Source organism: Meriones unguiculatus, chromosome 6 (genome assembly GCF_030254825.1).
Source record: "Meriones unguiculatus strain TT.TT164.6M chromosome 6, Bangor_MerUng_6.1, whole genome shotgun sequence".
Lineage (NCBI taxonomy): Eukaryota > Metazoa > Chordata > Mammalia > Rodentia > Muridae > Meriones > Meriones unguiculatus.
In genome coordinates this window covers 53,536,048-53,562,988 of record NC_083354.1, presented here as the reverse complement: position 1 = coordinate 53,562,988, position 26,941 = coordinate 53,536,048, and the positions used below count along the sequence as shown (strand labels likewise).

Below are 26,941 nucleotides of genomic sequence, written 5' to 3'. Positions count from 1 at the left end.
GATTAAAAAAAAAAAAAATGTAAACACGCTGAAGGCCATAACTGAAAGCTTGAAGGAGGAAGGTATATTTTATGCTTGGATGGACATGCTCAATGACTGGATACATCAACTACCCTCCTCTCTCCCCCAGGATAATGTATAAACAAATTGTGATTTCAAAATACCAACAGGACTATTGGCGACCTTAACCATAACTGATTAAAGTTTATCTGGAAGGGTAAACACAAAAGGGAAGGCACTGAGAAACGAGGTAGGTGTGGCCACACTAGCAGCTATTGAAACTTATAATCATGAATCTGCAGTAATTAAAGCCATTTGCTACCGAGCACTAGACAGGACTGTACAGACCAGCTAATGAAACTCGGCCTTTCTACAGGAACTGGTGAGTATCTGGGGTGGTAGTTTGAGTGAAAAAAGCCCCCATTGGTTCCTACATTTGAGCGTTTGGTTCCCAGCTGGACTGTTAAGGAAGGGTGAGGATGTCGGCCTTGTTGGAGGAGGTGTGTCACTGGGGGAGGGCTTTGAGGTTTCCGGTCTCCTCTCTCCTTCTCTCTGCCCGCTGCTTGTGGATCAGTTGTAAACTCTCTGTTACTGCTCCAGTGCCATGCCTGTCTGCGGTCATTCTTCCCGCCATGATGACCGTAGATTAACCCTCTGAAACTATAAGCAAGTCTTCAAGTGAATGCTTCTTTTTATAAGTTGCCTGGGTCATGGTGTCTCTTCGTAGTCCCAAGCTGGTAAGAAAGTGGCCTGATGAGGAAGAAACGGCACGGTGGACTTGAGACCCTGCTCCCATGACCTGGGACATCTCTGGTTATCTGCCGCGAGCCTGTTTCGTTTTATGATTATGAGGATTGCACAAGGGTCACGTATGTGAAATGCTCAGGAGCGGGCATTCACTGACCATCACTGTCATCATCATCGTCATCACTGAGACCCTCAGTGAATGCCTGAAGCCACAAATAGAATGGAACCTGTACGAGTCACTTTTCTTGTTGCTGGCAAGAAAGGGAGGTTTGCGGCATTTTAAGGGTACAGCACATCATGGTGAGAAGGCCTGGGGGCTCCAGCTATGGTGGGTGGTAGGCATCTGGTCACACTGCACTTGTAGTCAGAGAGAGAGATATAGAGGGGAAGAGACGGAGGGAAGGGGAGGAAGAGAGAGAGAGACAACAGACACACACACACACACAGAGGGAAAGAGACAGAGAGGCAGAGAGAGAGAGAGAAGAATGTTCAGTTTGCTTTTTCCCTTTCCTTCAGTAAGAGCCAATGGGATGCTATCACCCACGTTGCTTCCTCAGTTAAACCTCTCTGGGAACCCTCTTCCTCTAGATCAGACCAGGGTTTTGTTCTTAGGTGATGCTAAATCTCGCCGAGTTGGCAACTAAGATCAGCTGTCACAGAACCCAGTAAATCTGCTCCTGTCCAGTGCACTGTGGGTCTGGCTTTTGTTGTCAGAGGTGAAGTCCTCAAACCAGCAGGAACTGCTTTTTTTCTCGGTCAAAATTCTACAGATTTCATTCGCGCGTCTTAGCAGCCCCAGTTCGTCATTTGTTTCTCTTTCCTTAGTACATTGAGCATTTGTTCGCTCAAATGAAGCACTTACCACGTTCTCTTCAGCGAATCAGAATTGCTACCATTGCTCCTCCATCCCTTTGGAGCCACTATTCCAGAAGTGAGTGTTCCTTGAGCATGCACTAGGTACCATAACAGTTGATCTGGCAACTTGAGAGCTTCTGAGAGACTAGCAGTAGGGACGTATACAGCATGGAGACACCAGACAAAGGGCTAACTCCAGTCCTGGGTGAACCAGAGCGGACAGCGTGAGACTTCATCACGTTGTTCAGAATGGGTTGCAATTCAGAACTTACAAATAGCTTATTTCTTGAATTTTGCATTATACACTTAGGTACTGTGGGTTGGTTATTTTTTTTCTCATAGCGTTATTTTAATTATTGGATGTGATCGTTTTTGTCACTGACTGACCTGCTCTGTGGAGCTAGCCATGTGCCAGCACCTTGTCTGGTCCTTCCTCCCAGGTGGAGGCACCTGAACCTACCATCCCCTCATGTGACAGAGGGAAGTCAATCATGTCACCTATGGACAAGCGGCAGAACCCCACTGTCTGTCATGTGACAGGTGGAAGTCAATCTGTTTTCAGTACGCAAGCGGGGAAAAAAGTCAGAGGGAAGAAAGGACAAGAACCTGGGGTGCCTGAGCCTTTGGTGAAAAAACCGTGTCAGCCATAGGAGCATCATTCCTGAGGTTTCGGGACTCCCACTATGAGTCTAGGGTGCTAGCCTAGTCTTGTCTATAGTTTAGTCCCTTCTATCCCCAGGCTAGTTAAGAGAAGAACAGCAGTGACCTTTGCGTGTTGGGTCCCAGAGCCAGCAGAGGCCAAGGCTGAGGACAGAAGGACAGTGGCACACACAGGAGCCCAGAGCTGCGATAGAAAGACCCCTGCAGGCAGCCTGTGTCACCATCACGAACATTAAGGGAGGCCGCAACAAAGAGACATGGTACTTCAGGGTCGTGAGTTGGGAAGCCATTTACAGAAGACAAAAGGCTGAGTAAGCGTGGGAGAAGCAGACATGGGAAGATCAGTGGGGTGGGTACATTCAGCTGACCAGGAGTCAGGGGAAAGCGCTGCCCACGTTAACCACGAGCCACCCCATGTAGATGCAAGCCCTAAGCGACACACTTTCCCAGGACCTTAAAACGCAGTGAGACCCGGGGAGAATTGATGGGTTCCCAGCTACAGAGGGAACGCTGCGAAGTTGAAACGAATATACATTTAATGTAATTATCTACCCCCAAAGAGCTTACGTCGGGCAGTTCAGCACGACTCCAAGTGACTGGATACGTGGAGCTCACGCCCACTGTGATCAGCTTTCTGTATCCCAACGCAGTCATTATGCTGTCACGAAATGTGTGAGGTGCGATCAAGCGCTGGTCTCTGTCTGGCCCCTGCCCTCACGTTCACATGTAATCCACATGTTTGTCCAAGTTTCCCCATCCCCTAATGACATCAGTCACAGAGATTAAGGCCCACCCAAGTGACCTCATCTTAACTCAGCATTCAACTGCAATGACTTCACTTTTAAGTAAGGTCACTTTTTGAGATGCCGGATTATTAGGGCTTCAACATATGACTCCAGCACAAGCTAGAATAGACACGGATGACAAGGGACATAGAATCAGAAACCGAGTGGTCTCCAACTTCTAGGAAGTCCGACCCTGGGCCTACTTAAAACTCCGTTAGGGGTTTCCAGAGCAGACTGAAGGCTAGGCTGGCTTTCAGCAGTCCCCTGGCTTTCAACCAAGTGGACCTCAGATTTACACTAAGGTCACATGTATAGCCTGTTTTCTCCCTCAGTGTGGAAGAGTGGCTCTCTGTCCTCGGCGCCAGTTTCGGCCTCCCTGCTCCGGCGACTTCCTAAGACTCTCCCTTGCATCCCAGGTCCTAGCTGCTCTCAGGAAACTTGGGGAGGCCCCAGAGCTGTTCATCCACCACCACATGCAGAGACAAGCAGCTACCCTCCCAGGGTCTATTCCGCCTGGCAACAGAACCAACAGGAGCCAACACAGCCTCCCGGAGTTGGGGGCAGGCAGCAGGTGGGCGCTCCTGGCCAGGCTCATACACCGTGCGTTTGTGTTCACCGTAGCCATGGCATTCCAGGCAGTGGCCCAAACAATACAGAGGACACAGCTGCTGAGGAGCTTACAGTCTCACATTTTCCCCCTCAGAGCAGCCCGGAAATCCCTTCCTGAACATGCCAGCGTGAAGACTCCCTCCCAGGGTGCAGTGCAGGTTTGGTGGCATCCTCATGACTCACATCACACGTGTGCCCACGAGAGACCCGAGTTGGGTCTCTGCTCCATCCTTCAACAGGCCTTGTTCCTCATCCTGGCCCTCTCAGACCTCCATCCTGGCCCTGGCCCAGTTGGCCTAGTTCCTCACCCTGCCTCCTATCTGCCCTAACCTCTTCCCCTGCCTCAAAATCAGACATGTAGCACAGCCTCCCAAGGGGATAGAATCCCATGCTAGCAGGCCAGGCCTCGGCTCCATATTACCCCTCTCCCGTGACTACACACTTCCTTGTCTTCCCAAGCTATGGTGAAACCCTTCAAAAGTCCCATATTTTCTGTAGAACAACAGGGCCTCATATGAAGGCAGAAAGACAAGCCCAAGCAAGGACACTAGGGCAGATCTTAAGCTGGCTCAGGCAATGAGTGCAAGGACTGGGCCAAAAACCACTCAGAGTGATGCCCCGGGGGGTGGGAGCCGGGGCGTTCCTGGGTTAACCCTGACAGTGAGCAATGTCTGCTCTCAGGGATAATCAGCGATAAGAGAAAACCCTGTAAACCCTAGGCCTAGAAGTATGTGCTGGAGTCTGGCCACTGGGCAAGGAGGGGACTGTGAGTCAGCATCAGGACCCCAAGGATGAAAGGGCCTCAATTAGCCAACATCTCAGCCTGGCAGGTAACTAGCTTCCTCCTGGAGTACAATCAAATGGTTTCTCCTAAAAGCCTTTCCTTACAGGGCTCTGAGGGTAATTAAACGTCAAAAAGACCTTGTAAGAAACACAAGCTAAAACCTGTCTTCATCAAGGCCCTCTCAAGAACTGTCTTCCAGCAGCAGTCTCCTGCTCGCCAGCCATCCCCTGAATGGGACCGACTCCCCCTGGGAGATGGTGGGAGCCGGCACAGAGATGGATACAGCCAAGTTCATATTCAACGACGTGTTTATTCCCAGCTTGCCACATGCTTGCTCTGCTTACCCAGTGCCGGGAGATCACAGGGGCAGCGCAACAAGGCTCACAGTCAAGGCAGAAGAGGGGCCGCCCATGACAGTCAAGAGGAAGAGGTGCCAGCCTCTAAGGGTGACCGTGTCCACTGCTCCCAGGTGGCAAGGCTGCGCCAGGCACTGCTATGGACATATGGAGAACACAACCAGCCTCCAGTCAAGAGCTGGGCAGACCCAGGATAGATAGGCCACCTGCCAGTTGCCTGCTAAATTCTGCTTGCACCTCTGCCAGCCACCCCAGAGTAGTGGTCCTGTTCACCTCTACCGCCCAGAAAGGAAACTGAGGCACAGGACAGCGCTGTGACCAGAAAGAGGAACTGTTAGGAGATAATTATTTGGTCCATGTTCAGCAACCCAGGCTTGGGCTCTGGGTTGGGAGGGGTAATCCGTATATACTCTTCGTGTCAACTGACGGGACAGCCAGGCTTCGGGTTTGCGCCCTACTCATAAAGTGATGCTCAGGTCCGAGGAGTCACTGGCTCTGTCATTAATGAAGATTTCCATGTAGCACATTCTGACCAGTTTTCCTTGACTGGTCATCTGACACTGGTACGAAATAACAGACAGGTTGAGTGAAGAAAAAAAGGCTATGGCAGAACTCAAGCCGATTTCTCCCTGCAAGTATCCCTTTCCCTTGCTACAAATGCTAATACTGATGGTGCTGGTGATATCTACCATTTATCAGGTTCTGTCACCGACTTTACAGGTGTCACTTCCAGTTCTCATGCCACGCAAAAGAACCCAGTGCCACTCTGGCACGAGCATAAGAGGGTGCCGAAGTACATAGAAACGCAGTAACTTGTACTGGGTCCCTGACCAGGGGAGAAGGGACCATTGAGGTTTGAACTGAGTTCCAACTAGTTCAAAATATTCAGCTTCCCGAAACCCCAGGCTTCACCTAACCCCATGCTGATAGCCCTCGCTCCCTCAAGAGTTCCCAGGTTCATGTTTGGTGCTCGTGGACTGGAAGAGCAGCAGTGTGGGGTGGAGACTGCGGGCCTGCTTTGGGAGATGGAAGTGATGCAGAAGTCACTCTGCTCTGTCATCCTCTCCATGAGTCCCAGGCTATCCCTCAGCCATGGAGAATGACGCTGGCTCCTGTGCCACCTACAGTAGGTATTGCCATTGGGTATAACTGTAGGCAGAGTTCAAATCTACCTTTTGCTGCTAAGTGGCACCTGTTACCCTTCACTCGAGCCATAGGTCAGTGCCAACAGGAAGTGCAGGGACCAGAGGGGCGGGAGTTCCGGCTGCTACTACCAGAGTGGACGCCCTGCACCTCCCTCTGTCGCTCTGACCCTAAGCACCTCACTCAGACTGTTACGTCTTACTAAAGTGGGGTTTTCAAAGGCGCAAAGCTGACGTAAGAGGCATCGTGCTTTTAAGATAGAAATTCTTCCCGTGAGCAGGGAAGTTCGTTGGCAGCACTCAGCTCCAAGCACCATGGAGACCTTCAACACGCACAGTTGCAGAGTCACAGCGACACTGAGGAGCTGAGGCTGGGGCCTGTGTCTGTTCTGCAGAAGAAACTGAGGTTTGAATTTTAAGCATCGCCATGCCCAGTGGCTCAGTCCTGGGGCCTGATCTCTTCAGCAGCTTCCCTCTTACCTACCTGGGAATGTCAGTAGAGCTATGAAGCCTCTTAGACGGACCCTGTATGTACACAGTTGACTTTGGGATGCCTGATTGCCTCTTGACCCTTACATGTGATGCTCCAACGCCCGCCCCAGCGTGCAGTTCCCCAGTGCAACTCTATAGCGTGGCTTGCTTGGACCAAGTCTTGTGGTCAGCCTCGAGTCTCTCACCGCTGCCAATCCTGTGGCCCCACTGTCATATCAAATCTAGTATCGGGTCATTTCTCTCAGTCTCTTGACCAACCACCATAATTCTTCTGTTTTGTTTGTTTGAGCCAGGGTTTCTCTGTGTAGCCTTGGCTGTCCTAGAACTCACTCTGTAGACCGGGCTAGTCATCCACTTGTGTCTGCCTCCTGAGTGCTGGGATTTAAAGGTGCGCAACACCACCCACCCGCCCATGGTTCTCACTGTATGACAGCAGCCTCTGAGCTGGACTCCTTGCTTCCACAATGATCCTGTACCATATATTTATAAGACAGTTAAAGCGATACACACACACACACATACACACACACACACTCGAAAATTTAATGCATATTATGTCATTTCTCCTCCCAAAAGTTTTCGGAGACCTTGCATCCCATTGGGACACTATACTTGACCTGCCCATCTCTGTGTCTGGGTCTTCTCTGGCTCCATCCATTATCTCTTCCCCACCTAGCTCACAGGCCTTAGATTCTTTGCACTTGTAGCTCCTTCTGCCATGAGGGCCTCTTCCCGAGACAATCATATGATTTGTTTCCTCTTTTCAATGTGGATTCTTTGCTCAGGTGATACTTTCTCAGTCAGGCCCTTCCTTACCCACTTACTTAAAATTGTCAGCTCCAACAGCCCCAGACACTCTATTCCTTTCCCTACCTTTTGTCTATAATGCTCATCATTAGCTAAAGTTTTGTTGTGTGTTTACTGGCTGCGTATCTCCACCAGCAACATGGAAGCCCCGTGAGGACAGGCAGTTGTAGCTGTGTTGTCCCTGCTGGTCTGTATCCTCAGTGTCTGTCCCAGTCCTTGGCACACAGAAAGTGCCCAGATAATTTCTGCAGAACAAGCAGGCATTAACTCTATGCTCACTTAACTTTTGACAAAGAAGGCGAACACATACTCTGGAGAAAAGATACCCTATTCAACGATGATTCTGGAAAAAACTGCATTTCTACCTGCACAAGAGTGAAATTAGATCTACATCTTTTACTCTGTGCATAAATAAATTCAAAACAGAAAAGATCTTAATTTAAACCTGCAAACACTGAAACTTAGAAAACATAGGGTGTACCCTTTAAGATACGGGGGTGGGCAAGAACACCAACAGCCTAGTAACTCGCTCTGAGTAATAAACAGAGAGAGCACCTAAAACTAAAGTTCCCGCAAAGCGTAGGAAACTGTCAGCAGTGCATAACAGACAGCCCACAGGATGAGAGAAAATCTCCACACATCAGATGAGGGGTTAATACTGACAAATCACAGAGAACTGCAGACACTAAACTCAAAGGAAATAAAACTGCCAATCAACAAATGGGCAAGTGAGCTGAATAGACAGTTTTCAAGAACAAAAATCAAACAAACAAACAGAAACCCAAATGGCCAATAACTGTTTTTACAAGGACTCAGTATCCATAGCCATCAGGGACATGCAAACTACAACTACTTTGAGATGCCCCAGTCAGATGGCTATCATCAGCAAATCTGACAACAAACGCTGGAGACGATGTGGAGAGAAAGGAGTCCTCTGCGGGTGGGGGTTAAAAAGTAAGACAGCCGTTGTGGAAATCAGTTTGGAGACTTTTGAAAAATTGAAACAGAACTATCATCCATCCCAGCTAATTCACTCCTGGGCGTATACCCCGAGAACGTTCTACCCTACCGTACAGGTATTTGAACTTCCATGTTTATTGTTGATTTATTCACTAAAGCAAAGAACTGAGATCACCTTAGTTGTCCAGCAATTGATGGATGGATAATGAAAATTATATTACATTTCTACATGTAATGAAAGTTACACGTAGGAATGTAAGCACATGTGGTGTCGGTACATCATAACACGTATAAAGGAGAACAAGGAAGGCTAAACATGAAGGGATGAGCAAACAGCAAGTGGAGGCATTGGACACCAGTTTGAAAGAGGACATAGAGGAAATTGTTTTTCTAGTTCTGATTCTGTCATGGATTTTTTGTTTGGGTGATGAATTAAGTGTGTAGGAACATAATCGATAGTGAAATCGTGAAGACGCTCCAAGGCTTCACAATGCCTACTCTAACTGTATAGAAGTTTACTGAAATGTAAAGACATGGGTCTGGTTAATTTTGGTATGTGCTGTTTATTTTATTTGCATTTTTTTAATATATAAAAAAGTTTATAAAATCAAAACGGCAAACAAACAAATGGGTAAAGTCCAATGGCTCAATGGAACTGGATGGTGGGGATTTGGGAGGGATTCCTGCTCAGCTTCTTCAATCAGAAGCGCTCAGCAGGGAGGCAGGTACCATGGCCAGTACCACGCACATCCACAGGGGGCCTGCTCTGACCAGCCTGTGGCTCTGTAAGCGGCAACAAGACTGATCCCACCACAGGCCCTGAAGGGACTCTCCCAAGGTCACAGAGCAGATTAACAGCAGAGCTGTCAACACCCACAGATTCTGGACTGATTCCTGTGAAATCCCTGAAAATTGGTTTTTCCAAGATAACAAGCTTTTGACAAATTCCCCCCAGAAAATAAGGTAAAGCCTGGCCCAAACGCATCTATCCCTCATCTGGCTCCTGACCCTGAGGCTGCTGACAGCCACGGGTGCGCAGCCAAGATATCTGCTGAGACTTCACTACAGGGCTGGGGTGTCGGGGAGGTCGTGGCCTGGCTTGGTGGCAGATCACCTGCCTAGGGTGTGAGTTCCATCCCTCCATTCCCAGCACTGGGAAAAGGAAGGTGATGTCACTGTGATCCAGGAAACGACAGGAAAAGGAGCCTCCAGACCTGCTCAGAGTCACCTGGGTCCTACCCTAGACTCTGCTTTCTGGCGTTATATCATCCTCCAGCCGGCCCAGGCTCCCCCCAACTCTGTCCCACTTGACAGGATGGATAGGATGTCAGGATGTCACCACCTCTGCTCCCTCCCGGCCTTCTATCCTTTGGGTATCCCCTTTCTGAGGTCTGTGGGACCTGGTATCCTTCTGAACTGTTTTGCTGGGCATATGGACTTTATAATAAAGTCCAGCCTTCATACAAGTGGGAGAAACGTGATCAGTGCTGGGGCCAGAGATACTGTCAGAAGGGACAGGGGTTCCTCACACTTCCCTGCCTTGAAGGGCACCCTCTAGCTGGCCTGGTCTCAACCATGGGAGGCTGTTGCTGTCAGAAAGGCCTGAGCACCAGCCTCCCAAACCCTTTCCACAGAGTCTCAGCCACCAGAGAAGCAAGCTGCCAATGGGTGAGCCCAGCCCTGCGTGTGCCCTGAATACGAAGCACGTATATGGGGACTGCCACTGCAGCTCCATCGGAAACTGCTCCATGAGGCCGATCTTAGTCCGGATCACCTCAACAAGGATGTGGGGAAAGTCAATTTTGGGAAGGGACCTTAGGAAATAAAACTAAGCTGTTGAGAGGAGGAAGGGAGGGGCAAGCAAGGTAGGGGTGTGGGGTTGATGAATGAGCTGGCCCACAGCGGGCAGCGGGCTTTCTAGCTCTGATGCAGAATGCTCCTCGGAGCGGCCATACAAGGTCCCTTGTGTCCTGGGCTGGGGGAACACAGAGTTAACTTCTACAAATCCAGGCTTCGCCTTGATGGCTGGGCACTGTCTGCAGAAGATGGAGAGCACAGAAGGGCTGCAGCCAAAATGGGGAGGGCTGTGCTGTGAGCACACAGCATGCTGGGGACATGTAAAGACTCCTTGTCTTCACATTCTTTCCCACACATGGATTTGGAAAGCATTAAGCGCATTTAGAGGGCCTGGGAAGAAGGCTCAGCCATTAAGCTTCCCCTTACACGTAAATACACGGACACAGACATACGCACACGCATACACACACGAATGAAAGGAGAAAAAGGCATGGAAAAAAAAAAGCAGGAAAAAGGTCAACTTTCATATTGCTGCCAGAGATAACCTTGGCTAAACTGTTTGAACCTTACTCAAGATTTTGTTCTTCAGTCACGTCCTCTTTGTGTAAAAACATTCAATGGAAAATTCCAGAAGTGTGCCGTTCATACATTTTTCAATAACACTTACAATAATATCTTCCAATATTATCACTGATCTTATCACTGGCATATACTTATTGCTGCGGTTGTCATTTTCAGCCTGGAACTTGTTACCACACATCTTGTTCCCTACTGCCTCAGTCTCCTGAGTGTTGGAATTACAGGCGTGTCCCATCACACCTGGCTCAGTTGTGCTGTTAGGACCCGGGGCCTGGTGTGGTCTGCCGAGGAAGGCATCCACCAGAGTTTTGGGATGCCCCCGATAGAGAAGGGGATTCCTACACAGCCTGGTGGCAGCATCTCCCATGCTGTATGCTCCTGTGGTGCCCGCCACTCTGTGATCTTTTGTGCCCCACAGTGGCCTGATGGCAGCTTTCCTGAAAGCCAGCACTACCGGCAGGTCATGTGAGTCTGAGAGACCTCTGCCTCCATTTCCAGGACAGGCCTTGGGGAGGGGTTTGGGTCCAGGACACCACTGGGCCACGCGTGCCCCACAGCAGAAAGCAGGTTCAGCTTCCCCCGCCCCAACTCCGATGTAGGCCTGGATTTTTTTTTTCCCCTAGCAGACAGCACAGCTTTAAATCTCAGCTCCGGGGTCACTTCCATTTTCCTGCTCACTGAGCAGAACCAAACTTTTGCTTCTAAAGAAAAGCCTATCATTTAGGGTTGTAAGTACAAAAGTGTCCCGCCCCACCCCAGCCACAGACACGGCCAGAACCATCGCCCTGTTAGTCTAAGCAGGTGGCTAGAGACTGCCTGCCTCCAGACTTCTCTTACATGAAAGAAAAACAAACATCCAGTTTTGTTTAAACCTACATATTAGCGGTTTGGGTCACAGGCAACCAGACTCGATATCCACCGGCACCCTTTAAAACTCCCGGAGTATGACATGCTTCCAGCGGTTTCCCAACTAGCTGATCCTGAGTTCCACCAAGCTCCCTCTCCTGGACCTGTGCCCCCTCCGACCCCCACCTGCTGTTCCTGCTCTCAGAAGGCCTCATCTCCTTGGCAGATCCAACTGTCCACCCAGCCCAGCTCCTTCAGATACAGTGGTTACCCCTGTAACGACTGCGCTGAGGAAGATGAGGTGGGAGGGCTGCTGTGAGTTCTGGGGTAGCCTGGGACAGCCTGGGACATAGGTTTGGATCCTATCACAAAATAAAACAAGACCCAGCCGACCCCAGACAAGCTTCCCTGGAGTCAAAGGCTGTGGTACACCTTCAGAGTTCCCACGTGCTCTGGTCCCCAGGTAACCCCAGCCCCATTCCTACGGTTATCTGACGTGCGGCTGCTTTCTGTGGGAGTCCTAGACCCTCTCCAGCGCCCTGGCAGAAAGTAGAAAGTAAACGTTTACAGAAAGAATGAAGCACAGGTGACGGTGCACCCAAAGGGACCAGCGAGGGTGTGTGGTCAAGGAGGGCTTCCAGGAAGAGGAGGGTGGGCTGAACACGGGCCATGCCTGTTTGGGCAATGAGCCAGGCCACTGACACAGAAAGCACAGAAAGCACAGAAAGCACACATTGCAGACCCTCAGGAGATCTTTGTGTGACTTAATGAAGCATATCCACAATGCCCCGGAGAACCTAAAAGAGTGGTCACAGCCCCCAGCTGCCAGCGGTGATTGACAGGGCAGCTGCCTACAGGAGCCCCAAGCCCAGGGCAAGAAGTGGGGGGGGGGTGGCCAGCACTGTGGGCTGCTGAACTCAGCTTAAAGGATTGCCATCTGGTTTGGGTCAAAGGTCTCCAGGGACCGTTTTGATTTATAGGCCGGGGCAGCCACCTAGGCGACATGAGGGGCATGTGGAGAGAGCTTTAAAAGGGAAGGGGGAGGGGAAAAGAAGGGACTGTGGAGTAGGGGGCGGGGGCGGGGTGGGGGAGGCATAAGCTCTGAGCTGAGCAACCACCTGCTTCTGAGCCCAGTTTCTAGCTGTTTTCAGTACAGAACAGGGCAAGCAAGCAAACAAAGCGTGGGACTGGAAAAGCCAACAAGAATTTCACTGTGGGGCTACCCGAGTCGGCCCTGGTGCTGCCGCTGGGGAGAAGCAAGCCACATGGGTTCTCGGTGGCAGGGCAGCACTTGGTCTCTTCCTCAGAACGGCTCAGCCTCTCAGCCGTGACTGCTGGATTTGACAGATGTTACCCAATGGCTGAGTTCTACAGCTTGTGCTAGCAGAGCTGGATGCCCGGCCCAGGCTTCCTGCCCGGCTGCAGAACTTCCCTAGGCCCTGCAGGGCCTCAAAAGACTCATCGCAGAGGGATATGAGCTATGGCCCAGTCTCACGAGGAGGGTGTCAGACCCCCTGTATCAACTGCAAATGTGTTCCAGCAGCCAGATACTATGGACTGGGTCATGAAAGAGGGTTTTCGACATTATGCTATCATTTCAGAGCCTCAAGGGAGGATGGTTTTGAACAGATGGAGAAATGGGGTGACATCCAGGCAAGAAGTGGAGAAACAGCAAGAGTCGAGGCCAGGTAGGAGGGGGTCTGGGAGGCCCCACTCTTGTTACAGAAGAGCTAGGGAAGCGCCCTGGTGAGGGAGACCACTTACAACACCCATCTCCCAGGGTCTTCTTGGAGGAAGAGGCGGAGCTTAGGCAATGGCCTCCACACCTAGCTATAGCCTTCTCAGGGCAGGAGGAGCTAAAGGCTGTAGTCTTTACATGTACCCTGCTGGACATGTCCAGGAACCATGAGGACTACCCTCAGGGTGTTCTGGGATGGGAGAGTAGGAAGCATGGAGAAAAACAGAAGTCCTCATGGACCTCTAGGCCAGCCTTGGGAGGCCGTGCACCTCTTGAGCTCCCTGGATATGCAAAAATGATTCAGGAAATCCATTGTCCAAAGAGATCCAGAGTCCCAAGCCTGGCTCTGGACACACAGGTCATCTAAACCCATCCTTAAAGCTAAATCTGGAGAAGCTCTGATTACTGAGGCCAAAGCAGAGATGGCTGCTGTGGAACATACTGGGTAAGGAAGACTCACAGCCGGAAGCACAGGGTCAGACAGCCAGAATCCAAATGTCAGCTCTGATCGGAGAGGAGCTAGCACCTCACAGCCTGTGTTCTTGTCCATGAAATGGCACATTAACATGCTGACCCTGGAGTTAACAGGACACGGTGGTCACTGGCTGGTCCCTCTGACTTACCTATACCCCCAGTATCCTTGGCAAGAGTTAAGACTTTCTCTATGGCAGGACTTGAGGAAAACCAGCTCTAGACCTGAGCAATAAACTCAGTCCAGGGCTATAGAATAGCCAGTGCTTCAACAAATCAAGAAGAAATGCCACCTCCCACCTAAGAAAAGCAGATGCAAAGGTCTACCTCAGCCTGGGGAGGGCTACAGTGAAACCTGAGTCCAGGCTGCCTTCCGCCAAGACATCCCCGGGGGAAATGCTGGCAAGGCCCAGCTCTGACCTCTGCCCTCTGCCCTGGATTTGTTTATACACGGCCGGGTTGGGCGATCAGAGCTGAGATGAGCCATGGGTTTAGAAAATGACAACCAGACCCAGCCAGATGCTCAAATGTGTCGCAGACAAGGAAAGCGTTCAGCAACTTTCAAGCATGAATGGGAGGCTGAAAGGCCACGGGGTCAGAGGGGAAGAAGAAAGGTAACACGCCTCCCTGAGTGGCAGCCAGCAGCGCCATCTGTTATGGTGGGACAGCACGGGCTTTAGGAGGCTGCTAGGTGTTGAGGGTTGTGGGGACAAAGGAGGAACGTACTTGATCCCTTTTCCAAATTTAGCCCTAGTGAAAAATCAAGACGGAAACCATAGAACCCTAAAGTCACAGAGAGGCGTGTGTGTGTGTGTGTGTGTGTGTGTGTGTGTGTGTGTGTGTGTGTATGATCACAGAATGAAGTACGGTGCTGTGTGGTGACCTACCCATGTACATAGGACTCTTGCGGTCTCATTTACTTTAGCCCCAGAACCCATCATGCTTACTCTTCACATCTCACCTACAAAGACAAGATGCTCAGTGGGCTTATGGGGTTGAGGAAATTACAGAACTAGGTGAGCTGATGACAAGCCCAATTTGGCTACATGGCAGGGGGGTGAGGGAACTCACTGCCCCAGGCTGCCTTGGAATTCCTGGCATTCTCGTCATCCTCCTCCCCACCTAGTATATTCTCTGTCCCAAATGAACAAGCTCCTTAGTCCCAACCCTCCTTGGCTGGCTCCTGAGCCCTGAAAGAACTCATGTGAATATGCCTGAAGTCCACACTGCGCCTAGTAGTCCCGACGGAAACCATAGTCTTGCTCTGCCCGTGAGCCTCCAACTGTCCCCAGAGTCTTGAGCCTCATTTCCTGGGTGGTAGGAATGGCCCACATCTCCACTGTCTACTACTATCTATGCATGTTGGAGGACATCTGAATGTGGGCAGCTCAGTCAAGGTACTGAAGGCCTACTTTGTTTAACAGTAGAAGCCACCTGTGGTCACCTTATCCAACAGCACAAGCACGGAAAGGATTTATCAAACAAGACAGATAGTGTAGACCATGAACAACAGAAATAACAGAGTGGCTGAGACCCTTGAGGTTATCTTGTCCAAACTTCTTTCCTTTGATGGGGAAACCAAGGCACAGACAGAGACCATTTGCCCTAGCTGGAACCGGCTGTCCAGTTTCCTGGCTCCCAATCCTGGATGTTTTCTGGGGACCTACTCCACTTCTTCTTCCATATCCAGCACAGTCTCGCGATGTCAAGTTAATTCAACCCAAGAATACATTTGAATTTTCATACATCTGAACAATTCATTTTGGCTCAGTATCTTCAGCAGTCAAGGAAGGTTGCCTGTGTCAGCCAAAAAGGAAATAGAAGTCCTCAATCCACCAATTTCATCCAGGGTAGTTTGAGATGAAAGACACTCAGGCTATCGTTGGGGCTCTCTCATCTTGGGAGACACAAAGGATAGGAAGAACGTGCTTAACAGAACCTTGAATTGGCTGGCACCCTTCCTGGGGTCTCTCCATGAATGCAAAGGATTAGAAGCATGGGAGACAGCGCTGGCTTATGCCTAGGCAATGGGCTAGGCTCGGTGCCCTGCATCACCCGTCCACCATGCCCCACGGGAAAAACTAAAACGCACACCCCTTGCCAGAGAGAAGTCCTGGCTTACACTCACACTGGGGATCCTCATTCTACAGAGGCTTCTGTAGGCTGGACTTCCACATGGTTCTGAGCAAACCTAATGAGCTCTGCTAAAACCAAAAGCTTGAATTTGGCTCGGAGCAGTAGCAAAGTGAAAGGACCATCAGCGGGGTCTCAGATCTGCTCCGAGACTCGCTAGAACCCTGAGCAGGCTCTCAGCCATTGATGCCTCAACCACGCTGTGGGTAAAACAGATCCTAAGCACTTTGACCAAGGTGCCTCTTCAACAGCCTCACCACAGGAGGCAAGTGTCGCGGAAGGGAGAAGGAAGGTACTGTTCTCCAATGACGTTCAGAACACCTATTCAAACAGTGCACCAGAAGGAGCTTGAAAGGTAGTGTTGAGCCTCATGGCACCCACTTGCCAGAGTGTCCGGTGCTGCTGGCAACAGGCTCATCTCCAGTGAGCTACTCCCACCTGGCCTCCCCGACCTCATCGTCTGGGTTCCTCTCAGTCCCTCTCCCCAAGGAGCTCCTTGCTCACGGTTGTCAGCTGTCCCTGTCCCACTCTCTTCTCTTAATCATACGTATCAACATCCAGATTGGTCATAAACACGCACTTTACTTATGCATTAAGTGCTGTTCAGTCCGTTTCTTGCACAAACTTTCATCACAATGTTCCCAAAGCTGGCTGTAAAAACAGTAACAAAACTTGCCCTACTCTTGAGTGCAGGCTGGACAGCAGTAGAAACCAGGCCTACCCTGCTCACAGGGCCAGCCCCGCTCTGGCTGGTGTCAGTAGAGCCACCAGCACACAGATCAGGTGCTAAGCCACTGACTGCCCAGGCCCTGTCTTTGCACACATATCAAGTTAGCAGCCGTGTGCGGGGCACGACCGGTGTAAATTTAGAACAGGGCTCTTCTGGATTCTGGATTTCCAAAGAAGCCTTGACATAAACATCCCATCTGACTCTTAGCACATGGCCTAAGTTATCTAGCCTTTGACTCTTCGGGCAGCCACCCACGTAGCCTGGCTAGCAAGGCCCAAGCCTCAGGCAGAGGACTGTCACCTACCTCACCAAGCACCGGAAGCAAATCGGCTTCTGCCCTGGGGCAGCCCGGTGAAATGATTTTTTGTTTGTTTGTTTGGTGGTGGGGGTGGGCCCCAACTGAGAACAAGTTCTGAAACTCCGTCTGGGTCCAAAAGGAGCGACTTAAAAGCATGTCCTGGGTTCAGGAGAGACGGCGCACTGGTTAGCATTTGTTGCTTTTGCAGGGGACCTAGCACCTCACAATCCTCTGTAACTCCAGTTCCAGGGGACCAGATGTGCTCTTCTGAACTCTGTAGGCACTAGACATGCAAAGGGTCCAAAGGCATACATGCAGGTGAAACACACATATACAAAAATAAAATATTTTAAAGCACGTCCTGAAAGGACACTGAAGCTGGGACAGAGATAAGTCTTTGTTAGTATCTCTTTTCCCAGCGAAACCCAGTGGGGTGCTAGGCTTGGTGAGTGGGAGGTGGGGGACCACATGCTGGCCGGGTGTGGTCTCAGGGGCCCATGGTGGGGCAGCCCTTGCCTGTCAGGGCTCCCAGCAGGCAGGTCACGAAGCAGGGTTCTCACAGCTCTATTTATAGAAGGTGGTCTCCGAACAGGATGAACTGGGAAAGCCAGCGACGCAGTATTTTCCAAGCTCACGCTGTCTTGGCTTAATTTCATCCTAGGCAAATAAATCATTAAGGAGGCTCCGAGTCCCGGAAGATCTGAAGAAGAAGGCCATTACACGGCACAGCCTTCCCTTGAATTATGGAAGGCCTCCGACAGCAGCCTTATTAGTGTCTGGGCCAGACTGTAACTCACCCTAACCACCCCCTTGTCTTAACCAAAGGACAAGACAGGGCAAATCAGCTGGCTCCCTGATGGAAGGCAAAGAAATGCTGCCACCAGCCTTACAGGCTAGAGCTCTCTCTACTTCCTGAAGCAGCCCCTGTAAATATGCTTGCTCATTCATTGCTTGCCTGGTATACCCTCCCACACACACACTCAGAATGGTCACCAGTGCCGTGGGATGAGCTGAGAAATGGTGCAGTGGGACTGACTACATTTAAAAGCCCACAGATGTGGTGGCAGTGCAAGCTGCTAACGCCAACTTCAGCCTCTTCATTACAGCCATGGCCTAGCTGTCACTACAGAAAACTGGAGATGACCCTCGGCGTTCTAGTCTGTGAATTACAGGTTAAGTAATAGACAGCCTCCATGAGTTGGCTTTTCATATCCAAGCCTCCAACGTCCCATGTGCAAAACAGATCCATGGATAAGAAGGAGGGACTTAAGGAGGTTCAGTGAGACACCAGGCAGAGGGCCCTGAGCAGCCCTGGATGTGCTGGGGTAGCTAAGCAGTTTGATTTGTAATCCTTTCCCAATCATCTCACAGCAACTCTGCCTTAACCACGTGGATTTTCCAGGTGGCAGATGGGGAAGGGAGCGAAGAGGAGAAGATGCTGAGGCCCCACTGGAACAAGGCCCAGGACCTGCCCTGGCAGGAGAGACAATGGGTACAGGCAGAATGGGAAGTACCAGGTTTTGCTGTCATGGGCAAGAATGTGATTTCCAATTATGGAGGAATTGTACACTAGCCTGGTGTAGGATCACCTGGCAAGAAAGGGGTAGGTGGGTGGTAGGGCTTTCTGGGGAACAATGTGGTGGCGAGAACTCCTCCTCTTTTTCCATACCTTCAACATTCGGCGTCACTGGCATGAGCCCAGAGTTTGTAAGAAATACAGAATCTTGGGCCTCCACAGACCTACAGCAAGGCTCCCTCTGTGTGTGTGTGTGTGTTAAAGGGCAGGAAGGGAGAGATGCGGGACTTATCCCTTCCTCTGTGCCAAAGGCCTCCCCCAAAAGACCTCTTGGTCCTTCCTCTCCTCGCTGACCTTGGCCTCCCAACCTCCCGTATTCTGCGTCGAATACCAGCAGCTTTCCAGGACAGAGCCATAGACCACATTGGTGACTCACAATCCCATTTCTTGCCAGTAACATCGTCAAAGGCTTTGGAGCCTGGGTTTTGATTCTGACTCTGCTGTTCGCTGGTAGGTGACCTTGGCAAGTCCTGCCAGTTCTCTGGACCATTCCACAACTGCCTGTGCAATGTGGCTCCCAGTTGGCTGCAGGAACCCATGTCTCCCCACCCTAATGCTTGGAGACACTTCGCCTCCTCTGTTTTCCACCACAGACGTCCAACAGTAGCTGGGCTGTCCACCCACCACGTCCTCCTGACTGGCACACACACGGGCCACAGCAGGCGTGGTGCCACTTGTGTGCAAGTCCTTGTTAAGCACATGCTTACCAGGCAAGTCGTACCGGTAGCTATGCCTGGCAGAGAAACACGTGAACACGACACTCACAGGGAAACCTTTGAGACGGCTCCTGGAGAAGGCTGGACACACCCAACTCATCGGTGACAAAAATCACAAACGGCCTCTGAACTTCTGGTGCAATTTCCACCATCTATTCCAAAACCTTCCAATGCCAGCATGGTCCCTTGTATGAAATCCTTCTGATTTCAGAGTAAACAAAGTTTACTGACCGCTATTGTCCACAGAGCCTTTCCCGATCTATGGAACACTAATAAGCAGAATTAGCAGTTTTGTGTCTAGTATTTTGTGAGTCCCTACTGTGTGCCTGGAACCAGACAGGTTCACTTTTGATACATCATCCGTGATTCTGACACCCCACAGCAGAACGAATTTCTCTCTCTCAGATGAACAAACTGAGCTCAGACTTAAAATGACTTTTTCAGGTAACAGCTAGGTAGAGGGACTCAGACCCCACAGTCACAGAGGATCCTGAGGCCAGCCCTACCTCCAGACCATATTAGCCCAGAGTGACATTTAGAAGGACACCATTCTGCCCATTTCTGATTTCAGATACTGGCATCTACATGCCAAAGCCTTTGGTGAAGGAAGGGCTGTGTGGGACGGTTCATGACTGTTAAATGTAGAGATTCTCTCAAAGCAGGGCTGCGGCCACTGAGTAAGGCTCTTTCTTAGCTGAAAATCTGCTCCTTTTGTGGAGAATAAAAGGTAGGGGCCCAGTTTCTGAATGCCAGGGTCCTGAATGGCACAGCCTGGCCTATCACACAGCCCCCAGCTGGTCTGTATGTGGGGGACAGATGTGCTGTGCAACACACACAATGGGAAGCAGGGATGGGTCACGCCTGGGTCAGATTGTGAGAGGGCGGGCGGTGCTCGCAGGCAGCTCCTTCCGCTCAGGCCAACTGTGGCTCAGTCCCTGCTGTGAAGGAAAAAAGAGAAGCCACTCAGGTAGTGAGAGGCCAACACATTCATGGGCGTTTACTGTGCACCTGCCAGGTTCTTACGGTGTCGATGTATATCCTGCATTCAGATTGGTTGGACTGGACAGCCGTGATAAACACAGTGCGATAGGGCGTCCATAGCCTTCTTAGCATCAAAGTCACGTGACTCTGCTGTCCTGCCGATTAGAAACCAAATCATCCACTGTGTTCACTGGGTGCCGGAGATGAGCTCAGTGGAATGACGGGAAATACAAAAGTGGGATGACACTTCCCATGGGGACATCTGCCGTGGGCCACCCATGTGCCGGGCAAGACTTCGCTTTTGCATCACTTCTACAGCACGTGGCATGCTCTTCTAACAACCCCACTGCACAGAAGGGAAAACTGAGGCTCTGAGGGTGTTAAGGCGCGGGAAGAGGGAATCAATGCAACTCAAATGAAGATTAAAAGTTGATTCTTACAGGAAATTGCCTGCCTGTGCAGAAACAGGGACCTGAATAATTAAATTATGAGACAACCATACTATGAAAATACATGCAACTGTTAATAAGAAATGAGGCCACTCTACCATAACCGATCCTTAAACAATTGCCAAGATCCATTAAGGCGGGGGAGGGAGACATGACACAGAGCTCTGCTTACAGTGTGATCTAAAAATTCCCTGTCGTAAATATTTCTGGAAGGACACCCAAGAAACTGCTGATGGTGGCTCATGGCAAGAGTGAGAGGGGGCCAGAGACTGGAGAACGAGGTGAGGACGCTTCAGTGTACAACTGTGCGTACTGTCGACAGCTGTGACCCAACCCCCGCCTTTACCTATCAAAAGGAAACATCCGTGCATTAATTCCTGACTTTCCCCACTTGCCGCAAATGTCTCCCTGGTCATACTTCTCCGTCACTTGAGCAAGCAAAGATAATAAACCCACTGAGTGCGGCCTAAGGTCTAACTGCAGAGGCAGGGTCTCTGATTGGCAGTGAGATGGGATCACAAACTGATGGAGGATGGGGAGGTCAGACACGGACCTTGGTGGAGGAGCCACATCCGGTCCTTGGGGAAGCTGGGAGGACCTCACTGCCCACATAAGACTTGGAGTGCTGAGCAGGAAGGAGGTGGGCTCAGCACGGAGCAGGACCACAAGCTGACCAGGGGAGGCTGTCCTTGCAGTAATCCTGTGGGAAACTGGCCCCCGTCAATACCGGAAGCTCTGGCTGGCTGCCGGCCTCCTCTGCTACATGGGTTGCACCAATAAATACTTGTTGGCAAGCCGATTAAACCATCTAGGAATGACGTCTGGAAATGCGGCTTCTTCTTCTCGGTGGAGGTGGACTGGCCGTCACAGCCAGCGAGTCCCAAGACACCATACCTGTATTTCCACTCTCTATCCAAAAATCTGTCCTGGGCACCAAAAAGCCCTCTGTGCAGAACACCCCCAAGCCAGCACAAACCAAACACCTAAGTAAAACATTTAGCCTAAGGCACAAACCATGGGTCCCTTTGACTAATAGAACCATTAATGCCCCTATATCAAAGCTGATGACGTCCCGAGGCTGTTGGCCTCTATCCCAGACTCCTCTCCTCAATCTGTGTCATTCGCATGCCATTCACCACAAGGAACTCAAAGATGACGCTCTTCTGTTAGCACTCAGCTGCCAGCATGTGGAAAGAGGGGGCTGCCAGGAAGCAATTCCAGGCAGTAGCTGGAGCACACCACGAGGCCAGGCTACCCCAGAGATGAGCGTCTTCCATGACAACGCAGCCACCTTCTGCATCCATCCTAGCTTTTCAGTGCACTCCCCAGAGTTCACCAGAGGGCCGGGGAGGAAGCGATGGAAGGAGAAAAAGCAAAAGAAACAGTGGCAGGGGTCTCAGCTAAGTTCACCTCAGAGGGCCATGCAGGCAGGTGGAGCTGATGCTCCTGAACTGTCTCCCCCTGCCTTGTCTGCTGGGGTCTGCGCAAGCATCTCCTACGATTTGCCTCAGCCTGCATCCAGGTCCCTCAGCTATGAGCTGTATGATTTTGAGCAACACGTTTAAGCTCTCTGCACCTCAATTTCCTCAGGGCGAATAAAAGATGATGAGCCATATATGAGCTTAAAGAGAATTTTGATGATTAATTTTATAAGGGGCCTAGAGGATGAGTCCAGCAGAATGAGATATTTCTAGCTAGTATTATCATTGCTATTACTGGGCTGGCTCTAGACAATTGAGACAGCCTGATCACGTGCTTGGCTTTGGCTACATACATCCCAGCTACACACTTCTCAGTGGCAGACCCTTGGGCATCCTGCAGGTCTCTTCAGTAAACTCCCAGATGCTAAGTCATATCATTCCACAGTGCAGCGAAAGAACAATTCTACCCATAAGAGGTTTCAGGGCATCATGCATTTGCAAGAGAAAAATTGCAATGCCAGGAGCTCTTGTCTTCTCAAACACATGTTTCAAAGTTCAGTGTGGAAAGACCTTTTAAGGCTTGCTTTTACAGTCATAAAAAATCATGAATTGAAGAAGAGTTATCCATTAACAACTTCCATTGCATTAGAGGAAAATGCTTGAAAAAGGCCACTCTTTGTATTCCATTCATGACCCCCAGAACCTCCCTCAGATCAGCTGCTTAATTGCAGCGAAGGGCTCAAACTATTGGCTGTCTGCTTACACCGGGGTGCTGGATTACTCCAAGCTGAAGGGGAGACACTGAGGTTTTGGGGAAGGAGACCTTTCAGGGAAATAACCCCAAGGGGCAACTCTTTTAGTTCCAATTAGGCTTTCATTCCAATTCCCCAATCCCAGTCAAGTGACCGTGTCCACAATCAACAAAGGTTAAGAATTCTTTCAACCCACAGGTCTTCACCTTGGGCCACATATCCTACCCTGGGCCTCTTGGGGTTTAACTATTTCCCTTCCTGGGATCCATGGTAGAATTTGTCCCAGGTCATCCTTTACACACACCACATAGCCCTTTTCCAATCACCGCCCAGCCTTGGGGCTCCACCGTATGGAGCTATGTCCTACCAGTATGTCCTATATGGCTATGTCCTATCACCTAGTCAGGGCTCATAGTCATGAGCTTCCCATCTCTGCCGTCATACCTCTTCCCATGGTAGGGAATGCCACTCCTGTCTGGAGAATTGGCTAGCACCATCTCAGAAAAACTGAGCCCGTCATAAAATGGGAGACGCCACAGGTTTGCATCGTGATATTAGTCCACCATCACAGTCCCTGGCCCTACTCTCCTCCTGAATCCCGTTCCAGATTCTGCCAAGCCAACAAAGACCCCAGCCACTGGAAGGAAGATGAAATCCTCCAAAGGTAGTCAAAATGAGGTCAAAGTGCACAAAACAGAACTACCCTTCCCACTCAGCCTCCTTCAGCTGTGCAGAAGAATCCTGACTCTAACACCCACAAGGGAACCACAGGGACAGAATGGCAGTGTCTTCGTTTGTTGCTGAAGGCCAAGCAATAGATTGGAGTGGGTCAATAACCAAAAGGAAGGGTTCTTTTTTCTTTCAGGCTGCCAGTGTCACACATTTAATTCTGGCTACCACACCAATGCCAACCTTCAAACCAAGAAAGGATCTGATGTTCCATTTTACAGATGAGTAAAGTGGAGCTCAGGGAATCAGAGTGACTCTCCAGAGACACAGCACTACTGTGCAAGGCAGTCCCTCCAGAGCTTTGGTGCAAGCCCAAATTAATTCCAGCAGGAAACTTCCCAGCTGGAGAAGAGCGCTCATGGATGCCATTGCTTCCCCGCCCCTAGGGTTTGTCTCACCATGTCTGTCTAAGAGGATGCCAGGCATTTCCCATAAGGCACTGGAGTGACAGAATTGCCCTGCTCAAGGGCAGGCTCATCTGCTCCAGGGTTTTGCAGTTAAACAGAAAATGGAGCACCATCCCACCATTTATCTTAGCCCAGCAACCACAGAAACAAACACCACTAAAGATGCTGCCAATTATACCAGTGTTGGGAGCCCCAGCCAACCTTGAAAACCTTCCGCTCACCTTTTGCTCAAACAAACACAAATTTTACATGAGTCAAAACCTTGCCTGTGGCTCCTTTTCTGGAGTGCTACTCTTGGGCTCTCAACTGAAGAAGGGAACATGGGAAAAATGGCTGGGTCTGAGAGGCCAGCAGACCTAGGGGTCCCTCCTTATGGCTCTGGAGCTCTGTGCTTCAAGGTTTTTTTGTTTATTTGCTTGGTTGTTTTCTGTCTCTGTCTCTCCCCCTCTCTAGGGGTCTGGAATCAGCTACACTGGCTGGCAATTATATCTCTCATTTAAAGTGAAGCCTGGCATTGGGGCAGTAAGCACTCGCCTCTGTGAATTTTGGTAGGCATGTGGGAGAAACCGTGAAGGTAGGTGCTGCTAGACTGGTACATCAGACTGGAACGTTTCTCACTGCTGTGACCAAAAACCTGACAAGAAGGAACTGAAGGGTGGGCTCCTCTCGGAGCTAGGTGCAAGAAGGGATATTGTCCCCATGACAAGGAAAGCATAACGAACAGCAGGAGTGGGAGGCAGCTGGCCACTGAGGTCAGGAAGCAGAGAGAGCGAGTGAAGCCAGGCTATAAACACTTGGGATCCATCCTGCCAGCCATCCTCTTCCTCCTACAAGGCTCCACTTCCTGGAGGTTCTACAGCCCCCCATATGTGTGAGTGAGCAGGCCCAACAACGTGCTGGGAGGGATTCAAGTTGGGCCATGTAGCCAGGTGAGCCTTTCCCGGCGGCTGTGGTCCCTCCGCCAGCAACAGTTTGTTACCGTGACTTCTAAACTGTCTCATAGGTTGAGCGTCTTGAATAATGAAGGACTTTAAGTCGCTGGGGTGACACCAGCAGCCCGCCCAGGGGCTTGACCTCAACCACACAGTCTTTTGCAGCTGCTGTTCACACCATCTAGAATCCTGGTTGTCTGGGGGAAATGGCAGAATTCCCCAGCCCGGGGCCTACGGCCAGCTGGAGGTGAGAAGCAGTTTGCCTCCTTTGGCAGCTGCCAGAAGGAGCCGGGATTTGGGTGTTCAGACCCGCATACAGCAGGTGGCCATAAATGACAGCTGTTAACACTACTTCTTGTTTGATAGCTGGACCCTAAGCCAGGGACTAGGCAATGGAGACAATCTCCGGCTGTGACCAGGTGGGGTCATTTCATGAGACTCTTCAGCACTCACAGCCATTATCAAGCGCACTTCCTGTTCTTACCCTGTGTGAACCTTCTGAGCACCCTAGCTGGATTATGACCACCACGCCATTCCCAGATGGGAGAATCGAGGCCCGGCCCCCAAACTGCCAAGCCCTCATAGAAGTCAGAATTCAAAACCCTGACCAATGCTAGGATTCCCCTATCCCCACCTATCCCCACCTCTCCCGGGCCAGGACGCCTCTGCACTCCTCACCACCTAGTCTAGCACACTTACGGTCAAGGCCATTGATGTAGCGCATGGTGACTTCGCAGTGGCCCCACACGGCACTCACCACCGGGTACAGTTTCTTGCCCTTGAGGCCACGGAAGGCCACACCTAGGTACTGGCCGTCCACGATGAAGCTGAGCGTGCCTTCGTCCATGTCCAGCACGACCAATAAGGAATCCGGCAGAGCAAAGGCCTCATCTGGTCCCAGGAAGGCAGGATACGCCACCCCGGGCCGGTTCTTGCCGTCGTGGTAAAGGCGACTGCGACCCAGGTCCCAGCCCCACGACTCGGAGTCACTGCCCACCAGCGCGGTGTAACCCACCGAGTGTAAAGGGGCACGGGCCGTGGCCACGCCCACCACAGCGTGGGTACCCCGCTGCCTAGCGGGCCAGTGGATTTGCCATGCGTGCAGACCCCGGGCGTGGCCCACCTTGCCGCGGATGCCGTCTGTGCTCTGGGCCACCGGATGCCGGTGGAAGGTGAGGCGGTCGTCATCCTTGACGAAGACATTGAGTGACCGGTCCTCAGGGTTCCACGCGTGTCGCAGCTGCACTGCCAGGCCCGCAGCAGGCATGTCCAGCAGCTGGTCTAGCCTCGCCGGCCGCCCAAGCTCCGAGCCTCGGAGCTCCCGCTTGGCCGGCCGAAGTGCTGGCTCCCGCACCTCCACAGACTTGAGGCTCCCAGAGAGCTTCTGACCCATGGCTTACTGTGGGGAGGGGACCGCTGCTGGCCACGGCTACCTCGTGGGAGCCTCCGCTCCGGGTAGCCAGGGATGGATCCCGGGGCTGAGAACCAGGCTTCCGGATGGCTGGCCTCCACAGCCTCTGCTGGGCTGTGACAGGGGCCCAAGCTCCTGGAAAGAAGCAAAGAACACAGGTTATGATAGAAGCATCAACAGCCAGCTACTCATCCCTTCATTTATGCCCAGGCCTGGGTAGGCCCCGTGGCGAATATGCTAATTAATGTGCATAATAATTAATGATACTTCATATCTTGTGCCTTCCAAGTAGATGAGATATGGCAGACACTGTCCTCCATGATTAAGGTTTCCCCGTTCAGCTAAATCTTACCAAGGCCAGTGATTAACCAGTCTCATGGGTAATAAATGACTGAAGCAACAGTCAAACCAAGGTCCTCCGCTCTCAAGAGTCTAATCTTGTCCCCAGAGCAACCATTGGTAATCACTGTTGCAATAAGAAATGAACCCCCAAGAAATGGGAGCGTTGAGACACGGGCCCACACAGAGGGTATGGCTCATGGGTTTAGTGCTCAAGTTAAAAAAAAAAAAAATCTTAAAAATGCAACCAGGTTTGAGAAGCAAGACACAGAGCAAGTGTCCAGAAGGGTCACTCAGGGACAAGGATGCTAACATCTTTTCCCGTATTGTCGCCTCGGGAAAATGGCAAAGCAAGAGGAAGAGAGAACTGGGCATTTCCAACTGTGGAGCCAGAAAGCACTGTTACAAATGCCTCCTTGTTTTGAGCCTCTCTTGGACT

The 26,941-nt window shown here is 51.0% G+C and overlaps 1 protein-coding gene across 2 annotated transcripts in view; it reads right to left on the bottom strand.

Moving 5' to 3' along the window:
* Nucleotides 1-26,941, bottom strand: part of Spsb4 (splA/ryanodine receptor domain and SOCS box containing 4) — a 63,224-nt gene that overhangs the window by 20,130 nt on the left and 16,153 nt on the right. For both annotated transcript variants that reach the window (XM_021648431.2, XM_060385460.1), the window contains exon 2: nt 25,452-26,298. In XM_021648431.2, coding sequence (XP_021504106.1) covers nt 25,452-26,145 — 694 coding nt within the window. In that variant the 5' untranslated portion in view covers nt 26,146-26,298. The remainder of the gene's footprint in view (nt 1-25,451; nt 26,299-26,941) is intronic.